The sequence below is a fragment of the Meleagris gallopavo genome, chromosome 1 (genome assembly GCF_905368555.1).
Source record: "Meleagris gallopavo chromosome 1, MGAL_WU_HG_1.1, whole genome shotgun sequence".
Lineage (NCBI taxonomy): Eukaryota > Metazoa > Chordata > Aves > Galliformes > Phasianidae > Meleagris > Meleagris gallopavo.
This window is the reverse complement of record NC_139404.1, coordinates 191,056,735-191,074,242: the sequence shown is the minus strand read 5'-3', so window position 1 is coordinate 191,074,242 and position 17,508 is coordinate 191,056,735. Positions and strand designations below refer to the sequence as shown.

The window sequence follows — 17,508 nt, the reverse complement described above, 5'->3', positions numbered from 1 at the left end:
AGTGGGGTCAGGCAAAAAGCCCCGTTCCTTTTGAGGGGTCACTCCAGCATTAAGTTCACAAAGGAATAAAGGCAAGGGGAGGGGGGGTCTATCAACTCAGGAGTCGCCCAGCGGAGCACAAGTCCTGCCTCCTTCCTCCTCCTCCTCCTCCTCCTCCCAGATGTTCCCTTGTGTGCAGCCATCTGTTGAGCTCCCTCCTCCCTCCTCCCTCCTCCTGCGGGGAAGGGGGCAGCCCGCCTGCCCGGCCAGCTGCACGCCTCGGAGGAGGAGGAGGAGGAGGAGGAGGGAGGAAGGAGCCTCCCGGCCCCCAGGCTGTGCTGCTGCCGGCTCCCCGCCGTGGGAACCGGCGCTGTGTGCCCGTAGGAGTGAGAACCGACCCCGGTCCCGGTGAGTGCCTCCCCCCATCCTCTCCCCACGCAGAGCTGCGGGGTTTTGGGGAGGATTACCCATCCCAATTTTTTTTTTTTTTTTTTTTTTTTTGAGGGGGGAGGGAGGGCTGAGCCGCCCCGGGGAGGTGGGGATGCGCTGAGCCGGGCGGGGGGTGATCGATGGGAGTTCTCCCCTCCCCCACCTGCAGTGTCTCCGAGTGGGGAAACTTTTGCAGTGCGTTTTTTGTTTGTTTGTTTGTGTTTTTTTTTGTTGTTGTTGTTGTTGTTTTGGGTTTTTTTTTGGCCACGCGTGGGATCTCAGCGACGCGGCGGTGCGGGGTCATCCGCTCCAAAAAGCGGAGAGGGGATGGGGGGGTGGAACCAAGAACCCTGGGCTGGAGGCAAAGCACTTTTTCCTCGCAGCGGCCATCCCCAAAGGGAGAAGCAGGGGTGTACGACCCCTCCCGAGCTCCCCTCGTTTCCTCCCTTCTCCTCCCTCCGTGCAATGGTGGCTGCGGAGCGCTCAGAATTGCCACGGCTGCAAAGTAATCCGAGCAGCAGCTGGAAGCTGCGCACCGCCTCCCGTGCCCGGCTTCAGCGCTTCGGTTTCACACAGGGCTCCCTGTGTCCCCTCCTCTTCCCCCCTTCTCTCCCCTCCCAGCACCGAGAGAAGGGATTTTTTTTTTTTTCCTTAATTTTTTTTTTTTTTTTTGGCTGCGATTTTGAGCTATAGAGGCTCGCAGGAGCCGCACAAAGGTAAGGGGAGAAAAAAATGGGGGGAAAAAGGGAAAGCAAAGCTCAGAGGATGGGTGAGGAGGGTGCAGAGGGTGCTGGAGAGATACGGGCACGGCAAAGCTCCCGCCTGGGAATTTCCCATGGCTCTGAGTGGATTAAGCTGGAGGGGAAGGTGTGCTTGGGGAGGGGGCAGGGAGAGGAAGCAGCCTTGGTTTTGTGTGGTGGTATGGTTCTGTTGGGAAAAAAAAAAAGTGAAAAAGAAAGAAAAAGGGGAAAAAATAAAAAACAAAAAGGAAAAAATAAATGGAAAAAAAAATGGAAGGAAGAAGAAGGGAAAAATAGTAAGAAAAAGAAAGAAAAAGGAAAAAAGAAAGAAAGGGGAAAAAGAGAAAAATAAAGCAAAGAAAGAAAGGGGGAAAATGAAAAAGAAAGGGGAAAAAAAGAAGGAAATAAAGGGAGAAAAAAGCAAGGATAGGAAAGAAAGGAAAAGAAAGGGGGAAAAAGAAAGAAAGGAAAAAGAAAGGAAAAGAAAGAAATAAGAAGAAAGGGAGGGAAGAAATAAAGGAATAAGAAAGAAAAAGCAGCTGCTGGTTGTGACTTTTGAAGCAGGAGGTCAGAAAGCACGGGGCTCCCTTGATAACGCACACACCCTGTAAACTTTTCAGCAGCACCATGGAAACTTCTTATTAATGCTGCAGTCATTAAGAGACACAGAGGCCAGCAGATTTATTAGTGCAGCCGACCACAACACATGTCAGCCCTCCCGAAACAAAGAGCCTTGTCAGCTCTGCTCTTCTGCCTGGGATGGGTGGGAAGCCCCGGGAAGGAGAGAGGGGTTGGGGTCATGGGGAAGTGGCATTGCCTCTGTTAACTGGCGTTTCCCCACTGTGGTCAGCAGAGCCCTGATGCAATTTGTTGGCAGTGAAGGTATTTGGAGCTTGGGGAGGTACATGGTTGGACGAGATGGAAGCATGGTTGGTTGGACGAGATGATCTTAGAGGTCTTCTCTAGCCTTAATGATTCTATGGAATGGAATGGGATTGTCTTAGGGGTCTTCTCCATCCTTAATGAGTCTATGTTCTATAGTTAGTAGGATGGGGTTATCTTAGGGGTCTTTTCCATCCTTAATGATTTTATGATTAATTGGATGGGATTGTCTTAGGGGTCTTCTCCATCTTTAATGAGTCTATGATTCTATGGTTAGTTGGATGGGATTGTCCTTAGGGGTCTTCTCCATCCTTAATGATTCTATGATTAATTGGATGGGATTTTCTTAGGGGTCTTCTCCGTCCTAAATGAGTCTGTGGCTCTATGATTAGTTGGATGGTGTTATCTTAGGGGTCTTCTCCATCTTTAATGAGTCTATGATTGGTTGGACAAGGTGATCTTAGAGGTGTTCTCCAACCTTAAGGGTTCTACGATTGGTTGACTGAGATGATCTTAGAGGTCTCTTCCAACCTGAATGGCTTTATGATTCTGTGAGCTGAGCTGTTGGTGTTGGTCGCGGCAGCTCCGAGACAGAGGATTTCCCCGGGTGCCTGCCATGATAAATCAGCTGCCGTCAGCCTGAATGAGCGCATTCACTGAAGTTACAGTAGGAAACTTGTCTCTCGTGGACACTGTGCCATTGCTCTGCAGAAAGCAGCCGGTGCCCATTGCCGGCATCGCGCTGAAATATCGCATTGATCGCCACTGCTGCGCTCGTCCGGAGGCACGTGGGGTTTGATTGCAGTGCTATGTGAGCACGGGTGGTGCAGAAAGGGAAGCTTAGAGAGACGCCGTGGCAATGCTCTGAGGGTACATCCCCGGGAGGATTGACAGCGTTAAACTTGGCTGGCTGCTTCAGGCAGCCCCGCGGTGCCAAAGCAAAGCGAGTCGGCAGCCAATGTCACTCTGCACTGGGGCAGAGCATGGCAGCTCTTGGTCTTTATAACCCCTGGGAGGCAGTGCCAGCCCTGGGAGGCCGTGGGACGGGAGGTGCTTGCTCACACGTGGGATATAAACAGCGCTGAGCAGTGTTGGTTCTCCCCATCCCCGGTGCAGAGGCAGCGGGTGCACAGGGTGGGTGCTGCTGGAGACACACGGCGGTGAATGAATGGGAGTAGCTTGCATGCAGGGAGCGATTGCAAAGTGCCTGGAGGGAGGAAGGATGTGACATCCCAGGGGAGCGTGATTTCTGATAGCAAAGTACAGCAGGGAAGACTGCAAGGTTCGAGCGAGGGAATGTGCTGCATCCTTATTTTTTCAGACTGAGTGCAAGGAAATATAACAGCATTGAAAGGATGGAAGCAAAAAGCTGCAAAACAAACAAAAACGTATCAAATCTATTAATTTTTTTTTTCTTTTTTGGGGGGATATAGGAAGAAGCATCCAGCACTCACCCAGCGCTGCAGTGCCAGCAGTGTGTGCCATCCACCCCGCTGTGAGACGGAGCCAACAGAAGGAGGTGAGGCATTGTGAGGCACTGCCTTCCTGAGGTTCAGACTTTTCCCTCCATCCCTAACTGCTTTTTCTCTACTCTTTCACTCTATTCTCCCTCCTCCCTCTTTCCCCAAGCAGAAGCTGAAGGGGGGGATATAAGACAAGAGGCGTGCTTGTCCACAGCCCTCCCGACCCCGTAGCACCAAAACAGCGGGGCTGGAGCAGGCAGCAGCCACAGCACTCACAGCCTGGAACGGCTTCAAAAGAAACTTCCGAGCAGTGAGATGTTGGGGGCCGGGAGGAGATAAAGGCTGGCTCGAGCAAGCCCTTTCTTGTATGAAAACTTGGCACCTGGACCCAGCGAGACAAATGTATGGCAGGCTCCGCGCCATTCATTCTTGGCTGAGGAAGCCTTGGGATTTTTGTTTCTATTGCAATTTATTTTTTACTTTTTTTTTTTTTTTTTTTTTTAATTTCCTGGAAGCTGCTGCCGTTGCTTCTCAGAGGATTCGAGATGCTCAGCGGGGAGGGGGGGAGGAAATGCATTCCCTGAGAATCTCAAAGACTGCAGGGGATTATCCCAACCTGGCCGCCGCAGCACGGGACATTCCTGAGTTGTATTAACCAGGCTCCAAACGAAGCGGTGGCGAGCTGGAAAAAAGCACTTTATCATGCCTGCAGCCTAGCAGAGGGCCATGTGCTGTGTGTAACAGCTGAGTGCTGGCATCTGTGGGGCTTCTTTTCCTTCCCCTTCCTCCCCCTTGTGATTCTTTTTTGCTGTCTGTGATGCTGACTCCTCGCCTTCCCCTGCTCCATGCCTGGCCGTGATGTGAGGGAGAGGGGAACAGACCCATCTTTAAGGGGGGAGGAAAAGTGCAGCTGGAGGAAATGTGATTCCCACTACTGGGACCAAAGTGTGGGTTCTCTTGGGGCCAGGAGACAGCATGTGTCTTGGATATTAAGTGCTCTGATTCCTCCCCATCAGGGCTACTAATGATATTTGAGGGTTTTTTTTCTGAGGTATGCTGAGGAGGAAAAGAAATAAGGCTTTTTATTTGACTTTGAATGTGAGATCGCCGGGAAAAATTCAGACTTAGAGGCAAAGCCCTGCTAGGGTGGATGGGCCTGCAGCATGATTCCTTACACCCATCGTGTCTGAAACTCTCCTAGTGGGGCAAAATGCATACCTAGCCCCAGTCACCTCTGAACAGAGGCATCTGCAGCTAGGTCTATGGCTCATGGGATTGCAGGATCATGGAGGAGCTCTGAACATGGCTCACGCTCTGGGGGAGCATTGCTGTTCTGAACTGTCCCCAAATATCTCACTGGGATGCCTCTATCTCTGGTGTCTGCAACACAGTGCATGGCAGCCCCCACCTGCTTTGGAGGATAAAATGGAGCAAGGAGCCAGCACCATGCTGTAGAATAGTAGAATAACAGAATCATTAAGGCTGTAAAAGACAACTAAGACCATCTACTCCAACCATCAACCCGTCACCCATGCCCATTAAACTATGGCCGACCATACAGAGGCAAAAGTATGGGGCTGTTACAATTTGAAAATTCTGGGTCTGGGTCAGCAGTTGAGCAAAATTGAATCAAATTAGGCTGGGACTTGGTTTAATGCAGGGTTAAATGGTAATTGGTAGTGGTTTTGTGTATCCTGGCTGACAGGTCATGTCTGTGACATGACAAAAGTGTCAGCACCCTGGTGTTGGACAGGAACTTCCCCATGGGCTGAGAGCAGAGGAATTTTATCTTGAGTGGTGGATTTGAGGCTTGTGGTGATACCTCCTTATTCACCTCTCAGTCTTGGGACCAACCACTGTCATCTTTCTCTGTCAAACACCATCCAAGAGGAACTAGAAGAAGAGAGATTTAGGTTTGATAGGAGGAAATTTCTTGCTCAGAGAATGGTGAGGCTCTAGCGCAAGTTGTCAGAGAAGCTGTGGTTGCCCCATCCCTGGAGGCATTTAAGTCCAGTTTGGATGGGGCTTTGGGCACCTGGTCTATGGGAGGTGTCCCTGCCCACGGCAGGAGTTGGTACTGGATGGACTTTGAGGTCAACCCAAACTCCTTCAACCCAAACTGTTCTGTGATTCTATGATCACTAAGGAAGTCAAGGAACATCTAGGGTAGGAATCACAATGGGGACAGTGCCCTGCTGGTATAGCCTTTGTTAGCCTTACCCGGAACACTCTTTCCCCCCTCCCAAGTCCCTTCCAAAATCTTGTAGGGCAGAGTGAATATCTCAAGTGCTTCGCTGGGGTGGAGGCAGCCCCTGAAGCTCCCAGTGATGCTCTGCTGGGCAGCCCCCATGCTGAGCATCCCATTGTTCACAGTGGTCATGCTGCAAGAATTATTAGCACTGGGGAATGCCGGGAGGGGAAGGAGCCTGGAGCCTCCAGCTGTGCTGTTTGCAAAAGTGACTGCCAGGATTGTATTTATTACCTCCTCGGTGGAGGGTCTGCAGCTGCACACTGACAACCACAGGCAGAAAAGAAGCCTGGAGATTATTGGGGGGGGAGGGGGGAAGCTACAAAAACAAATAAAAAGCCCACAAAGAAGCTCTGAGCCAGGGCAGCACCATAGGACACCCAGTGTAACTCTGCTTCTCTGATTTGCCCTTCCTTATTGGAATCCTAAAAGGGAGGTCTGTGAGAAGGGACATTGGGATTTGCTGCCTTTCAGAGGGCTAAATCATGGGATCCTCTTAAAAACTGAACTGGGGGCTCTGCCCCTGCATTCTACTGGGGCAGATTTCTTTTCCCTAGGATTTTCGTTTCACTTTGGCTGGGCACAAGAGACTGAAGTGTGCTGCTGAAGGAAAGCTTGCATTTGGACACTCAACTTGTAGATTCAAAGATAAAGAGAAGGAAAACTTTCTTAGGTATAGGGTGCAGGATGAGCTATTTGTGTCTTACCAAGAAGCAGAGGTATCACCCTGGGAAATCTCACCTTCCAGCACTATCCCTCCCCTCCCACCCATTTGGCTCATCCCTTCCAGAGAAGCCCATCCACGTCCATCTTCCATCTCCCTTCCATCCATCCAGTTCATTCCTTCCAGAGAAGCCCATCCATTCCCATCTCCTTTCCATCCACCCAGCTCATCCCTTTCAGAAGAACCCATCCATGTCCATTGCAATCCTTCTGCGTTGTACCAGGGTTGTTGAAAGCAAACCATGTCAGGGGTGCATGATGTGCCCAAGAAACTCTAGGAACAGTAAAAAGCAAGAAGTGTAGGAGGCTTCCTCTCCCCATGCTGCACATCTTAATGTTTCTCACTGGTTTGATGCATGGTGTTCATCCCACAGTGCACTCTTCTTGGATTATATCATGTCTCTGGGAGTTGGAGTGGGTGAAGCTGGGATTCAGGTGTGGGGCAGCATCATAAGGTCTGAGGCTATAGAAACTTGTTGAGATGGTTTTAGCTTTCAATAATTGGCTAGCAAAAAATAATAATAATAATAAAAAATTAGACTTAGTGTTAAGCATAAAATACATTTAAAAGGTGTTTTACACTTTAAAAGTTCACATCAGCTTGGCTTATTTCATCCTGACATCAGAATTGGCCAGAGAGGAGAGGAAAGCACCCTCAGCCCCATGTTGCAGACAAAGCAGTCATCTGCCACTTTGAACTTGGTGTTTTGCAAAGTGGATGCAGCCCTGAAGGACTTAATCCTGCTAGGTTACTGCTGTGATTTGGGCAAAGCCCTGGGGCATCGGAGATGATGAGTTCTGCTGGTGTCTCCACTTGGCCCCTCTATGGCAGAATGTATCACAGCTGCTGTAAACCTTGGTGCAAACCTGCCCAGCTCCCATTTGCTGGGAGATGTTATGCCAAATGGCTGCTCTGTCTGCTTGGTCGTGCCAAAATAGCTCCTCTCATTTTGGTGTGATCACCCGCAGGGGTGATGCTGGAGCTGGAGAAGACCCTGAGCTCCTGCATCCTTCTTGGTCATTTGCTTTGATCATGTTGGGAATCAGTTCTGATGGTGCTGCTCCCAGCTTCCATGTCCCACACTGAAAATGCTCCCAAAGCTACATGGACCTGGTTTTGGTGTTGGGTTGACATGGTGGTTGGACCAGATGATCTCAGGGGTCTTTTCCAACCTTGATGATTCTGTGATTTTATGTTGTGGTCAGGAGATGATGGAGAGACGATGCTCTTGCATTAGAACTACCTCCTCCCAGCACAAGCAGAGCTCTGCATGAGACTGGTGAGCAAAATCAATTTCAGAAGCCACAGGAGACCGTTTTCCCCCCACTGCAAGAAACAGTTATAACCTGAGAGCAGGAACCAGCCGTATTTTGGCAGCCCATGTAACTCAGCTGGAACTTGCCCTATGGGCTGGCAAACCTGTCCACACAGGTTTCCTTTTGTTTGAGCCAAAAATACCCCCCTACACACCTTGATTTCCTCCTGGGACAGTGCTGGGGGGATTGCATAAGTGGAATAAACTGTTAGTTGTTTAAGCACTCAGATGATAAATCATCCTTGGCTTCTTGCTAAGCAGATGGGATTTGTGACATGAACAGTTGGAGCAAAGATTATTTTAAAAGGGCTCTCAATTTCTTTTGTAAAGACAGGATTATTATTATTATTTAACTTAAAAAAGAAATGCTGAAGGGACTGCTCGAGCAGAGCAAGGGACATCATTTAACCCCGTGGCAACAAAGCCATGATGTGACGCTGCTGTAGGGGTTGGAGGTGCTGGGCGCTCTATTGATCATTTCCCTGTGTCTTCTTTGCAGCCTGGTGGGGTGAAGGGCTGCCTGGTTTTGTTTTGGGATTGTGAAACACTTCTGATGCTTACGGCTTGTCTGGCTTTGCTCTTGCTAATCTTATCTGTCTCATCCCCTGCAACATCTACGAAAATCACCACGAAAGACAAGGAGCAGTCCCAGGTGCTGGTTAATCGTTGCTTTTTGGCTCAGCAGTTTCCTCATGTCTGGAGCTAACAAAAGCAAATGGAAATTATGGAGCTTTGGGGAAAAGCGATGAGCAGTGTCTTATTTTTCTAGCTGTTCCACATCCCAAATTCCCCACTTTTTTTGTGAGATTCAAGCCTTGCAATTATAGCCTTGACAATGTGGTTATTTCCACCCCCAGTTTGGTGTCTATTGCATGTAATTCTCACATAACCTGCTAATGAGGATTCCCAATACCACTCGGGTAATTACTTGCTAACGACTCCCCTTTGGTTGTGGAGTTCCTGACCGAATGCAAAAGAGGTGGTTTCATATCCATTATTAGAAATCATCAAAGTAAAAAGGAATTCATAGACTACTGGCCCTGACTTTCTGAAGTGACCAGAAAGATGGAGGAAAAAGCATTCATCGCCCTTAGGATGACTTCAGCCTCTCTTCACACCATGGAGCCATAAGGGCCAATGATGCCATCTCGGTGCCCCCAGCCCAGCACAGGGTTGGAAATATAGGGAGAAGATGGGGCTGCACACCCCTTTCTTCTTTTCTTATTTTGGCATGGCTCTGCTATTTAAGGAGCTTTGCACTCCACATTAATAAACCACCTCTGATAATTTATCATTCAAAGTTGGCTAGAGGGGCAGCTGCTGACAGAGTGAGTCATTAAATCAAATTGGGTTAGAAAACGCCAAGAAACAAACCCTCATCCTTCTGTCACCAGCACCTATGGAAACTCCAATAAACTCCCCCAGACCTATCCATTGGAATTCAGGAACAAACCTAACCAACAGGTTTCGTTCTCCTTAAGTCTCCCTACACCCAAATACTGAGTGCAAAACCAATACCGTAAACTAGCTAATGAAATAAGATACAGCCAGTTCAGGAAACCTTGCTCCTATTTGCATCAAAAATCATTGAATTAGAGAAGCATTGAGGTTGGAAAAGGCAACAGGTCATCTAGTCCAGTCATCAACTCCTCCATGAGGAAGCACTAGTTTGTTTAATAAGTTTTATAGAGAGAACTAAATATATCTCTTTGTTGTATTCACACGGGGGCCCCTTCTTTAGCAAAGAGCAAAAGCCAGAATGACCTTTACTTCCAATGGATTCATAAAAAAAACCAAAAAACTTCTCAGCAGCAATTTCTTTATCACAGGAGGAGTGTGTGTTCGTGAGTCAAGCGATTAATGGTCTCTTGTAGTCTGGTTTGAGCCAGTTTTGTCTGCTCAATGTGATGTTTGGGATCCAACTGTGTTTGCAGCTGTGGCGTCATTTGGTCTCAGTGTGCCAGAGTCCACACTGGAGATCCGCAGCTGTTGCTGGTGCGGAGACCTACCTGACAATCACTTTTGTTTTACATAATGAATAAGGAAAATCTTTTTTTTTAAAAAGTCCATCCCATCTGAGCATCTCAGAGCCTCCCAAGAATTTAGAGGCTTCCCTTCCCTTCCCTTCCCTTCCCTTCCCTTCCCTTCCCTTCCCTTCCCTTCCCTTCCCTTCCCTTCCCTTCCCTTCCCTTCCCTTCCCTTCCCTTCCCTTCCCTTCCCTTCCCTTCCCTTCCCTTCCCTTCCCTTCCCTTCCCTTCCCTTCCCTTCCCTTCCCTTCCCTTCCCTTCCCTTCCCTTCCCTTCCCTTCCCTTCCCTTCCCTTCCCTTCCCTTCCCTTCCCTTCCCTTCCCTTCCCTTCCCTTCCCTTCCCTACCCTTCCCTTCCCTTCCCTTCCCTTCCCTTCCCTTCCCTTCCCTTCCCTTCCCTTCCCTTCCCTTCCCTTCCCTTCCCTTCCCTTCCCTTCCCTTCCCTTCCCTTCCCTTCCCTTCCCATCCTTGTCTAGAGGATTTATGGCCTCCATTGCAGCTTTCTATGGTTTTCCAATAGCCTTTCGTTTTCCCTGCCTCAGTTAGCGAAGGCAGACAAATGGGCCTTGCTATGAAGACTTTGCCTTTTGCTCACTTGTTTAGTATAGAATATTATAGAATCACAGAGTCATTATGGTTGGAAAAGACCTCTAAGATAATCTAGTCCAACCATCAGCCCGTCCCCACTATTCCCACTAAACCATGTCCCTGAGTGCCACATCTCCATGGTTCTTGAACACCTCCAGGGACAATGACTCTGCCACCACTTCCCTAAAGTTTGAGCAGAAAATTGACAGCAAATCTGGAAACTCTACCCAATCTGTCCACCATGCTTTAGACACAAAGGATCTGATCTGTTTGTGAGCTACTGTTGAGAAGTCCTGTTCTCCCCACTCCTGTAGTCCTGGCTGCTGCATGCAACTCAGGTTTGGAGGATGCAGCCAGGGATGGGGTGGAAAGTAGAACCCCAGGGAGAGATGAAGTGTCTCCAAGTATATGTTTTTGCAGTCCTTTGCAGATTTCACTCCCTTCATCTCATTCCCAACGAGGGGATGAGACCTTGATCAATAGGCTTCTCTCCAAGGTCGGATGTGACAGCAGTTCCCACCTGGGTAAAAAGGAGTTTTTTGAGGGTGAGCTTGGACTGGATGTTAGGAAGAATTTCTTCATGGAAAGCCAATGGGCTGTCCAGGGAGGTGGTGAAGTCTCCATCCTTGGAGGTATTTAAGAAATATGGATGTGGTGCATAGAGACTTGGTTTAGTGGTGGTCTTGGTGGTGATGGGTTAATGGGTTAGACTAGATGATATTACGGTTCTTTTCCAACATAATTGACTCTATGATTCTATGAGGTGACAGTCTCAGCTGTGGATCACTGGACAAGTGAGAAAAGTCTTTAAGAAAACGCAGAAGGAGGAAAGTGAGCACAGTGAGAAGTGTGAATTTGCAACAACACCACAACAGGGCTTTCCTCTAACCCACTCCCCCAGATTGGTTTTCCTTTGTGATCTGGTTTTAAAATCAGTGAGATTTTTAAGGTTTTTTTGGCACGGAAATTTCAGAGTGAGGTTCTTGCTAAGGGACGGTGCAGGAGATGAGCAAGTCTGCAGATGTGGAGAGCTGGGATTTGGGGCAGGAGGCTGACACCCTGCAGGGAGCTTGTTCTGACTTTGGCTCCCATTACCCATCACTGGATCTCCTTGGGGAGTGGGATTGACTCAGGATATTCGCCATGCAGAAAGGACAAGATAGATATAAAGAGCCCTGGGGAGTGATGCTTCATCCCAAGGAGATCCTGGGAGCTCTCAGGATGCAAAAATACTCTCACAGCACGACAGCCGTAGAAATGAAGACGTCCTTGAAGAGAAGAGGAAAAAAACAGCCCGAGGATTGGTCGCTTTCTCCTGGTGGCTTTCCTCCACATCCTCACTGACTATCCCAGGCAATGGGCTCAAGGCTTCTGTCACTGCCTCCGGGTGAATGTCCCCAGTGTTGCAGGAGGATAACTCATCTCCCTTTCACGAGGGGATACCTTGGCCTCCTGCCTTTATCAACAGAGCAGCTCGTAGGCAGCCATCCAAAGGCAATTGGATGTGGTTTCAAATACACGCTGTATGCAGATGAACTGTAAATGCCTGTGGCGTGTTTCCTTCCCCATTTCAAAGAGCTGGATCGATTGCTCCATGCAGCAATAAAGCATGCCCATACCTGACTAAGCTCTTTGCTGATTATCTGGCAATATACGCTTTTTCTTGGATTAGAAGGTGACCAGCACCTTTATTTCTCCTCTTTTGTCAGAGCTATTGGCCAAGTGGCTTGTTAGTCTATGAATGCTTCATGTCGCTCCATAAGGGAGTTTTTAACTGGTAGTAATGGATTGCATCTCACCAGTCTCATACTAGTGTCTTTGGAGCTTCTGGAGTCTGATCCAGTGCCCTCAGAGACAATGAGTGAGATGCCAGCAGCAACCAAACTAGGGTTTCAAAGGAGAAGTTAGGAGGCACTGTCCAGGTTGAGATATCAAGTGGGAATAGCTAATTAATGGGATCTGAGAGAAGAAAGGCCAGTAATATCATAAGAAAAGAGATAAAAAAAGAGATACCACTAAGCCTCTCACCGCTGATAGTGGGGTTCATTAAGGCAGATGCTTCTCTATAGATGAAACGTTTAACATTGAGGTTTTTTAGTTCCCAATGATGAATGATTGCAAAATGGAGCAACGGTCTGCCTGCACAGAACCAGAGTGAGGGTTGACATCAATGTCATTAAGAGTTATCTGGAAATGTGTCTGCAGAAGTATCCACTGCATCCCATCTGCTCGCACGTGTTTTTTCTCAAGAAACACTTAAGATGGGCTCATCTTACTGTTTTCTGTTGTTTCTACAGAATAATGTACCCCAGAGGATTGCGTGTTGGCCTTTAGCAACACTTTAGTTGCAAGCATTTTGGCCAGAGTCCCAAACGCTTCTCTCTGGTATCAGGAGATGTGGGAGTTACTCCCAGACAAGTCATATCAATAATCAAGACAATATTTTAGCCAGGCATTTTCCCCATTGCACTTCTTTTGCACATTGCAAGGCACACGCAGCCATCACCCAAGACTTCAGCTGGAATAAAGGTGGACAGCCCTCTCTGCTGACCTGCAGGATCGCTTACATGCTCCTATTTACCCTCCCCAGAGATGCAGAGCAAAAGTTTTTTTGGCTGGCTTTGGAAATCCCGCAGCTGCAGAGTTGTGCAGAGTTGCTGCCAGAATGTGATCAGAAAAGGGTCAGCAGAGGTGGGAGGTGCAGATCAGCTCTCTTCCTCTCCTGGCTGCAATGATGGAGGGAGATAAATGTCTCAGATGATGGAGGTTCAAAATCAGAGGGGTGGAGAGATCTCCTCGCTTGCTAGCATCGTTAATCAGAAAGAGTGCTTAATTAGCAAAGACTCCAGAGTCTGTGTGTGAAATAAATTGGCTCTCTCTAGTCAGTGCCTTTGAGAGAGGCTGGGCCCACCACAACACATTCTGGGGTAGATCAAGCTGTCCTTGGTTCTCATGGTAGGCGAGGAGCCAAATGGCCATTGTCTGTTCTGCTTGCCACCACCCAGAAGAGGTTGGCTTGAGGCACATGACATTAAGCAATGAGTCTGTCTGCTGAAACATGTCTAAATTTGTGTCTGAAGTCAAAGTAAAGGAGACATGCAGTCCACTGGCAATGGGCAGCCTTTTAGCAGTTCACAGAATCATAGAATATTCCAAGTTGGAAGGGACCCATAAGGATCATCCAGTCCAGCTCCTGGTCATCAAGTCCAGCTCTTGGAAGTTGGACTCTTGGACATCTTGCAAGATTCCTGCTGGGGATTATAGCATGAGAAATATGGTGTTTAGGACATCCTTGCAATTTACTTATAGTTAGTTGATACTTTAACAGAATGCTTAGTCTATCCCTTTGGAAAGACAGAAAGAATGCAGAGCTCAAACTGTTGCACACCTTCAGTAAAGTAAGGCAATTAAATCAAATTTTTGTCATCTTGTTTTCCAGGTCAACGATGCAGTTCTTAGCCTGGTTCAACTTGCTGCTTCTCCTCCCGTGTTTCAGTTCCACCAAAACCTGCTTCCCTGGCTGTCACTGTGAAGTGGAAAGCTTTGGTCTCTTTGACAGCTTTAGCCTGACCAAGGTGGACTGCAGCGGAATAGGCTCACACATTGTTCCTGTCCCAATCCCTCTAGATACCTCCTACTTGGATCTGTCCTCAAACAAACTGGAAACAATCAATGAATCAATGCTAACTGGCCCTGGATACACCACCCTCGTGAGCCTCGACCTGAGCTACAATAAAATTGCCAAGATTTCCTCCACAACTTTCTCCAGGCTTCGCTATCTGGAGTCTTTGGATCTGAGTCATAACTCTCTGGAAGTCCTTCCAGAGGACTGCTTCTCCAGTTCTCCTTTGGGTGACATAGATTTGAGCAATAACAAGCTTTTGGATATAGCGATAGATGTTTTTGCTTCAAAGGGTCAAGGAAAACCCTTGAATGTGGATCTATCCAATAACATGCTCAGCAAAATTACAAGGAACCATGAAAAGAGCGTCCCCAACATCCAGAACTTAAATCTTTCTGGAAACAGGCTAACAACTGTGCCAAACCTCCAAGGCATTCCTCTTCGATACTTAAATCTTGATGGCAACCCACTAGCCAAGATTGAGAAAGGAGACTTCAAGGGGCTGAAAGGTTTGATTCATTTATCCCTCAGCGGCCTCCATGACTTTAGAGAGCTATCTCCTTACAGTTTCAAGGAATTACCAGCCCTCCAAGTTCTGGATTTATCCAACAATCCCAACCTAAGGTCATTGACTGCTGAAGTTATCTTTGGCCTGAACTCTATACAAGAGCTCAACCTCTCTGGGACCGGCGTGTCCTCCTTGCCAAAGACTGTGCTGAAATACCTACCTTCTCTCAAAAGCATCACCTTGAGGAAGAACATTCAGTGTTTTAAGACCATCAAAGAAGGACAGTACCACCGACAAATTGGGCTGACCAAAAAAGAGGTCCTCAGCTGCCACGACAGCCACGGGGCCGTAGCAGCAGCGCCTTACGTTTTGTGATGAAAGAGAAAGAAAGGGATGGGGAAGTTGGAGTGGGAGGGTGGGGGGCCGTGGGAGTTTGCACAGGTCTCGGACTGAGCTGGCTTGCAGTGTGCCTTTTGTAAAGCTGTCAATAATTTATATATTTGTATATGCCAGTACTTGATTGTTTGTGGGTTTTATACATTTGCAAATCCTCACTTGCAGGCCCCAGATTCTACCCGGTGTGTTTGGGGCTGCATAGCTCAAGAACAGTGCTGATGGACACTGAGGGCCAAGCTGGGTCTTGGGGCAGAAGAGCTGCTGTGGTGCAAAACTCCACGCCCCAGACCGGTCTGCAGGTGCAAAGATACACCTCTCCAAAATGCACCCCAAAACCTGCCAACTCCATAGCTGTTGGCTTCCAAACCCATTCTTCATCCCTGTTTTTAATTATTATTCCCCAAGAAGTGCCTTCTGGATGTTGCCTTCATTAGCAGCACCCTGTTCCTTGTCATGCACTTTCAGTCTGAAGAAACATTTCCAGACAAACCTGAACGCAGCATGCCCCTAACGTGCTGGTTTTTACATGATATTTGCATTGATGTGCAATGAACACTGAGTAAGTAGAGTTTTCCACTCTTTTCTCCCTGTTTTCCCATCTCAATTCTTTGTATATCAGATTACTTTAGGTCCAGCCTTGGCAACCTCCCATCTCACATTAGTGAGACATTGACACATTGCAAAGGAGGAGAAGCATCTCACCCAGGAACCAGCTTCCATCAAGCAAATTAACTGAGAGACCACATAGCCAAGCTTTAAATGAAAAAAACAATTCCCTCCTTCCTTTCTGGGTAAACTTGGAAGAAAACATTGACAGTGGTTTTTATCTCAATGACTAACCAGCCAAGCAAGCTGTCTCCAGGCTGATGTTCCCCAGCTGAACTCAACATCTGCAGCTCAGCTGGGATCGTGTGAGGCAACTTCCAAAACATGCCAGGGGAAGAATTAGCACTGACGCCTGCAACCTTGGAGCAGTCTCCCTATCACGGGAAGGATCTTGAGGTATATTTTCATTCCAGTTCTGTGGCTTTTCTTTCTCTCACATGGCTTCTTGGCTACCAGCTGAGATCTGATGAAAAGCTTTGTCCTTGGATCTTTATGCATTTTTCCTTACTCTAAAATGCTGGCAAAGCAAAGGGGAGTTTCCCTCATCCCACTTCTTCTCCAGGTCAGGAAGAAGGGAGCAAAGGCAGCACAGTGCTGTACATGAAGCCTTCATCCTGCTCATAGGAGCTCCGCCAATGGATATATCTATCCCAAATCTGCCACTCTCTGTCCTGGGGATGGGAGGGTATGTTGTGGATGGTGATCCTGCACGGATCTGTCCATGGCTTGTTCTCCACACCCAGCCTTGCGTCAGGGTAACCTTAAAGTTTCTGAAACAGGTTGAGGGAATAATAGAATCACAGAAAATCCCGAGTTGGAAGGGACCATAAAGATCATCAAGTCTGACTCCTGGCTTCACACAGTATCGCCAAAAATAAGCCTTATCCAACCTGAACCTCCCCCAAAGGAGGAAGTCCATGCAAAGATGATGGAGACATAAACCCAGTCCACAGCCCTCCTTGGGAGTGTTGGGAGGAACTCAAATTTCATCTTCACGCCCCCAAAGGCCTTCACAAATGGAAAGCACATTGCCCAAAGCATTTCTCTCCAGCGATGGTAGAAACCTGCTGAGCCCGTAAAAGCCAGCCACTGCCAGGGGGCTCACCCCAGATTCAACGTCTTACTTTGAATATTTCAATCCCTCTCACGTGCTTACACCCATCTCCTTTTTGATGGTTTGATGGCAGACCATAAGGTAGGATTTTAACCCTTTTCGTCAGTGTTGGGGGGTTTTGCCCCTCTGTTGAGCCTTTGAAAGGTTCGACCAGCCTTCACATTCATGAGAAACACAGTAGTTTTCTTAAAAAGGCAATGGGAATGCCTGCAGGCAGACAGAGATCTGGAAGAGAGCAGCAGCCGGGTACAGTGGAAGGAGGGGGCAGTTTGGGAGAAAGGAGGTGGTTTTTAGCAGATCTTGCCTTTTTAAGAGAATTCTTTTCTGCTGGCAGAAAAAAAAATGTAATTTAAAAAAAAAAAAATGTTTAATGTTGTAAGTCTGTACGTAGATGCAAGGTTACGGGGATCATATACTGTTAGATTCACCGGCTTTGCACCACTGTGGTAAATTTAAAACCCAATGTGACAATCCAGTTGAAGACTGCAATATTTCCTGGTGTAATCTCATCTAGCTGCTAGCTGAACAAGTCTTAGCAAAGGCTGGCAAATACCATCGCTGTATTAGTTTGTTTTTTTACAGAACCTCGGCAGCATTGTAAGGCTTTGTGATTACTCACAATATAATAAAGTGATTTGGAGGTGAACAAATGTGGATTTATTGTCTTAGTGATGGGAGGGTGGCAATTGGTTTAAGTCCAAAGTACAAGGTGATGTGTTGTTGTCGTTCCTCTGTAGCTTCTTCCTTTGCCCTGCTCAGCCCTATGAGAACTGTGGGTGTTGCATCTCCAAAGTGCTGTGCTTGTCTCATTAGGCTCCTCATTAGTGAAAGGTTAAAAAGCTTCACAAAGTCCAGGTAATCTGACTTT

The 17,508-nt window shown here is 47.8% G+C and overlaps 1 protein-coding gene across 4 annotated transcripts; it reads left to right on the top strand.

Annotated features, from left to right (window-relative positions):
* Nucleotides 1-326: 326 nt before the first annotated feature.
* On the top strand, nt 327-17,290 carry TSKU (tsukushi, small leucine rich proteoglycan). Of its 4 annotated transcripts, none has more exons than XM_085216488.1 (3): nt 327-387; nt 3,464-3,549; nt 13,834-17,290. In XM_085216488.1, the coding sequence occupies exon 3, from the start codon at nt 13,841-13,843 to the stop codon at nt 14,897-14,899; it is 1,059 nt and encodes a 352-aa protein (XP_085072614.1). In that variant the 5' UTR covers nt 327-387; nt 3,464-3,549; nt 13,834-13,840; the 3' UTR covers nt 14,900-17,290. The 4 variants fall into 4 exon arrangements, with proteins under 4 accessions (XP_085072614.1, XP_085072615.1, XP_085072617.1 ...); XM_085216489.1 differs by lacking the exon at nt 327-387 and adding an exon at nt 549-1,124; XM_085216491.1 differs by lacking the exon at nt 327-387 and adding an exon at nt 2,009-2,030.
* The last annotated feature ends 218 nt before the right edge of the window (nt 17,291-17,508 follow it).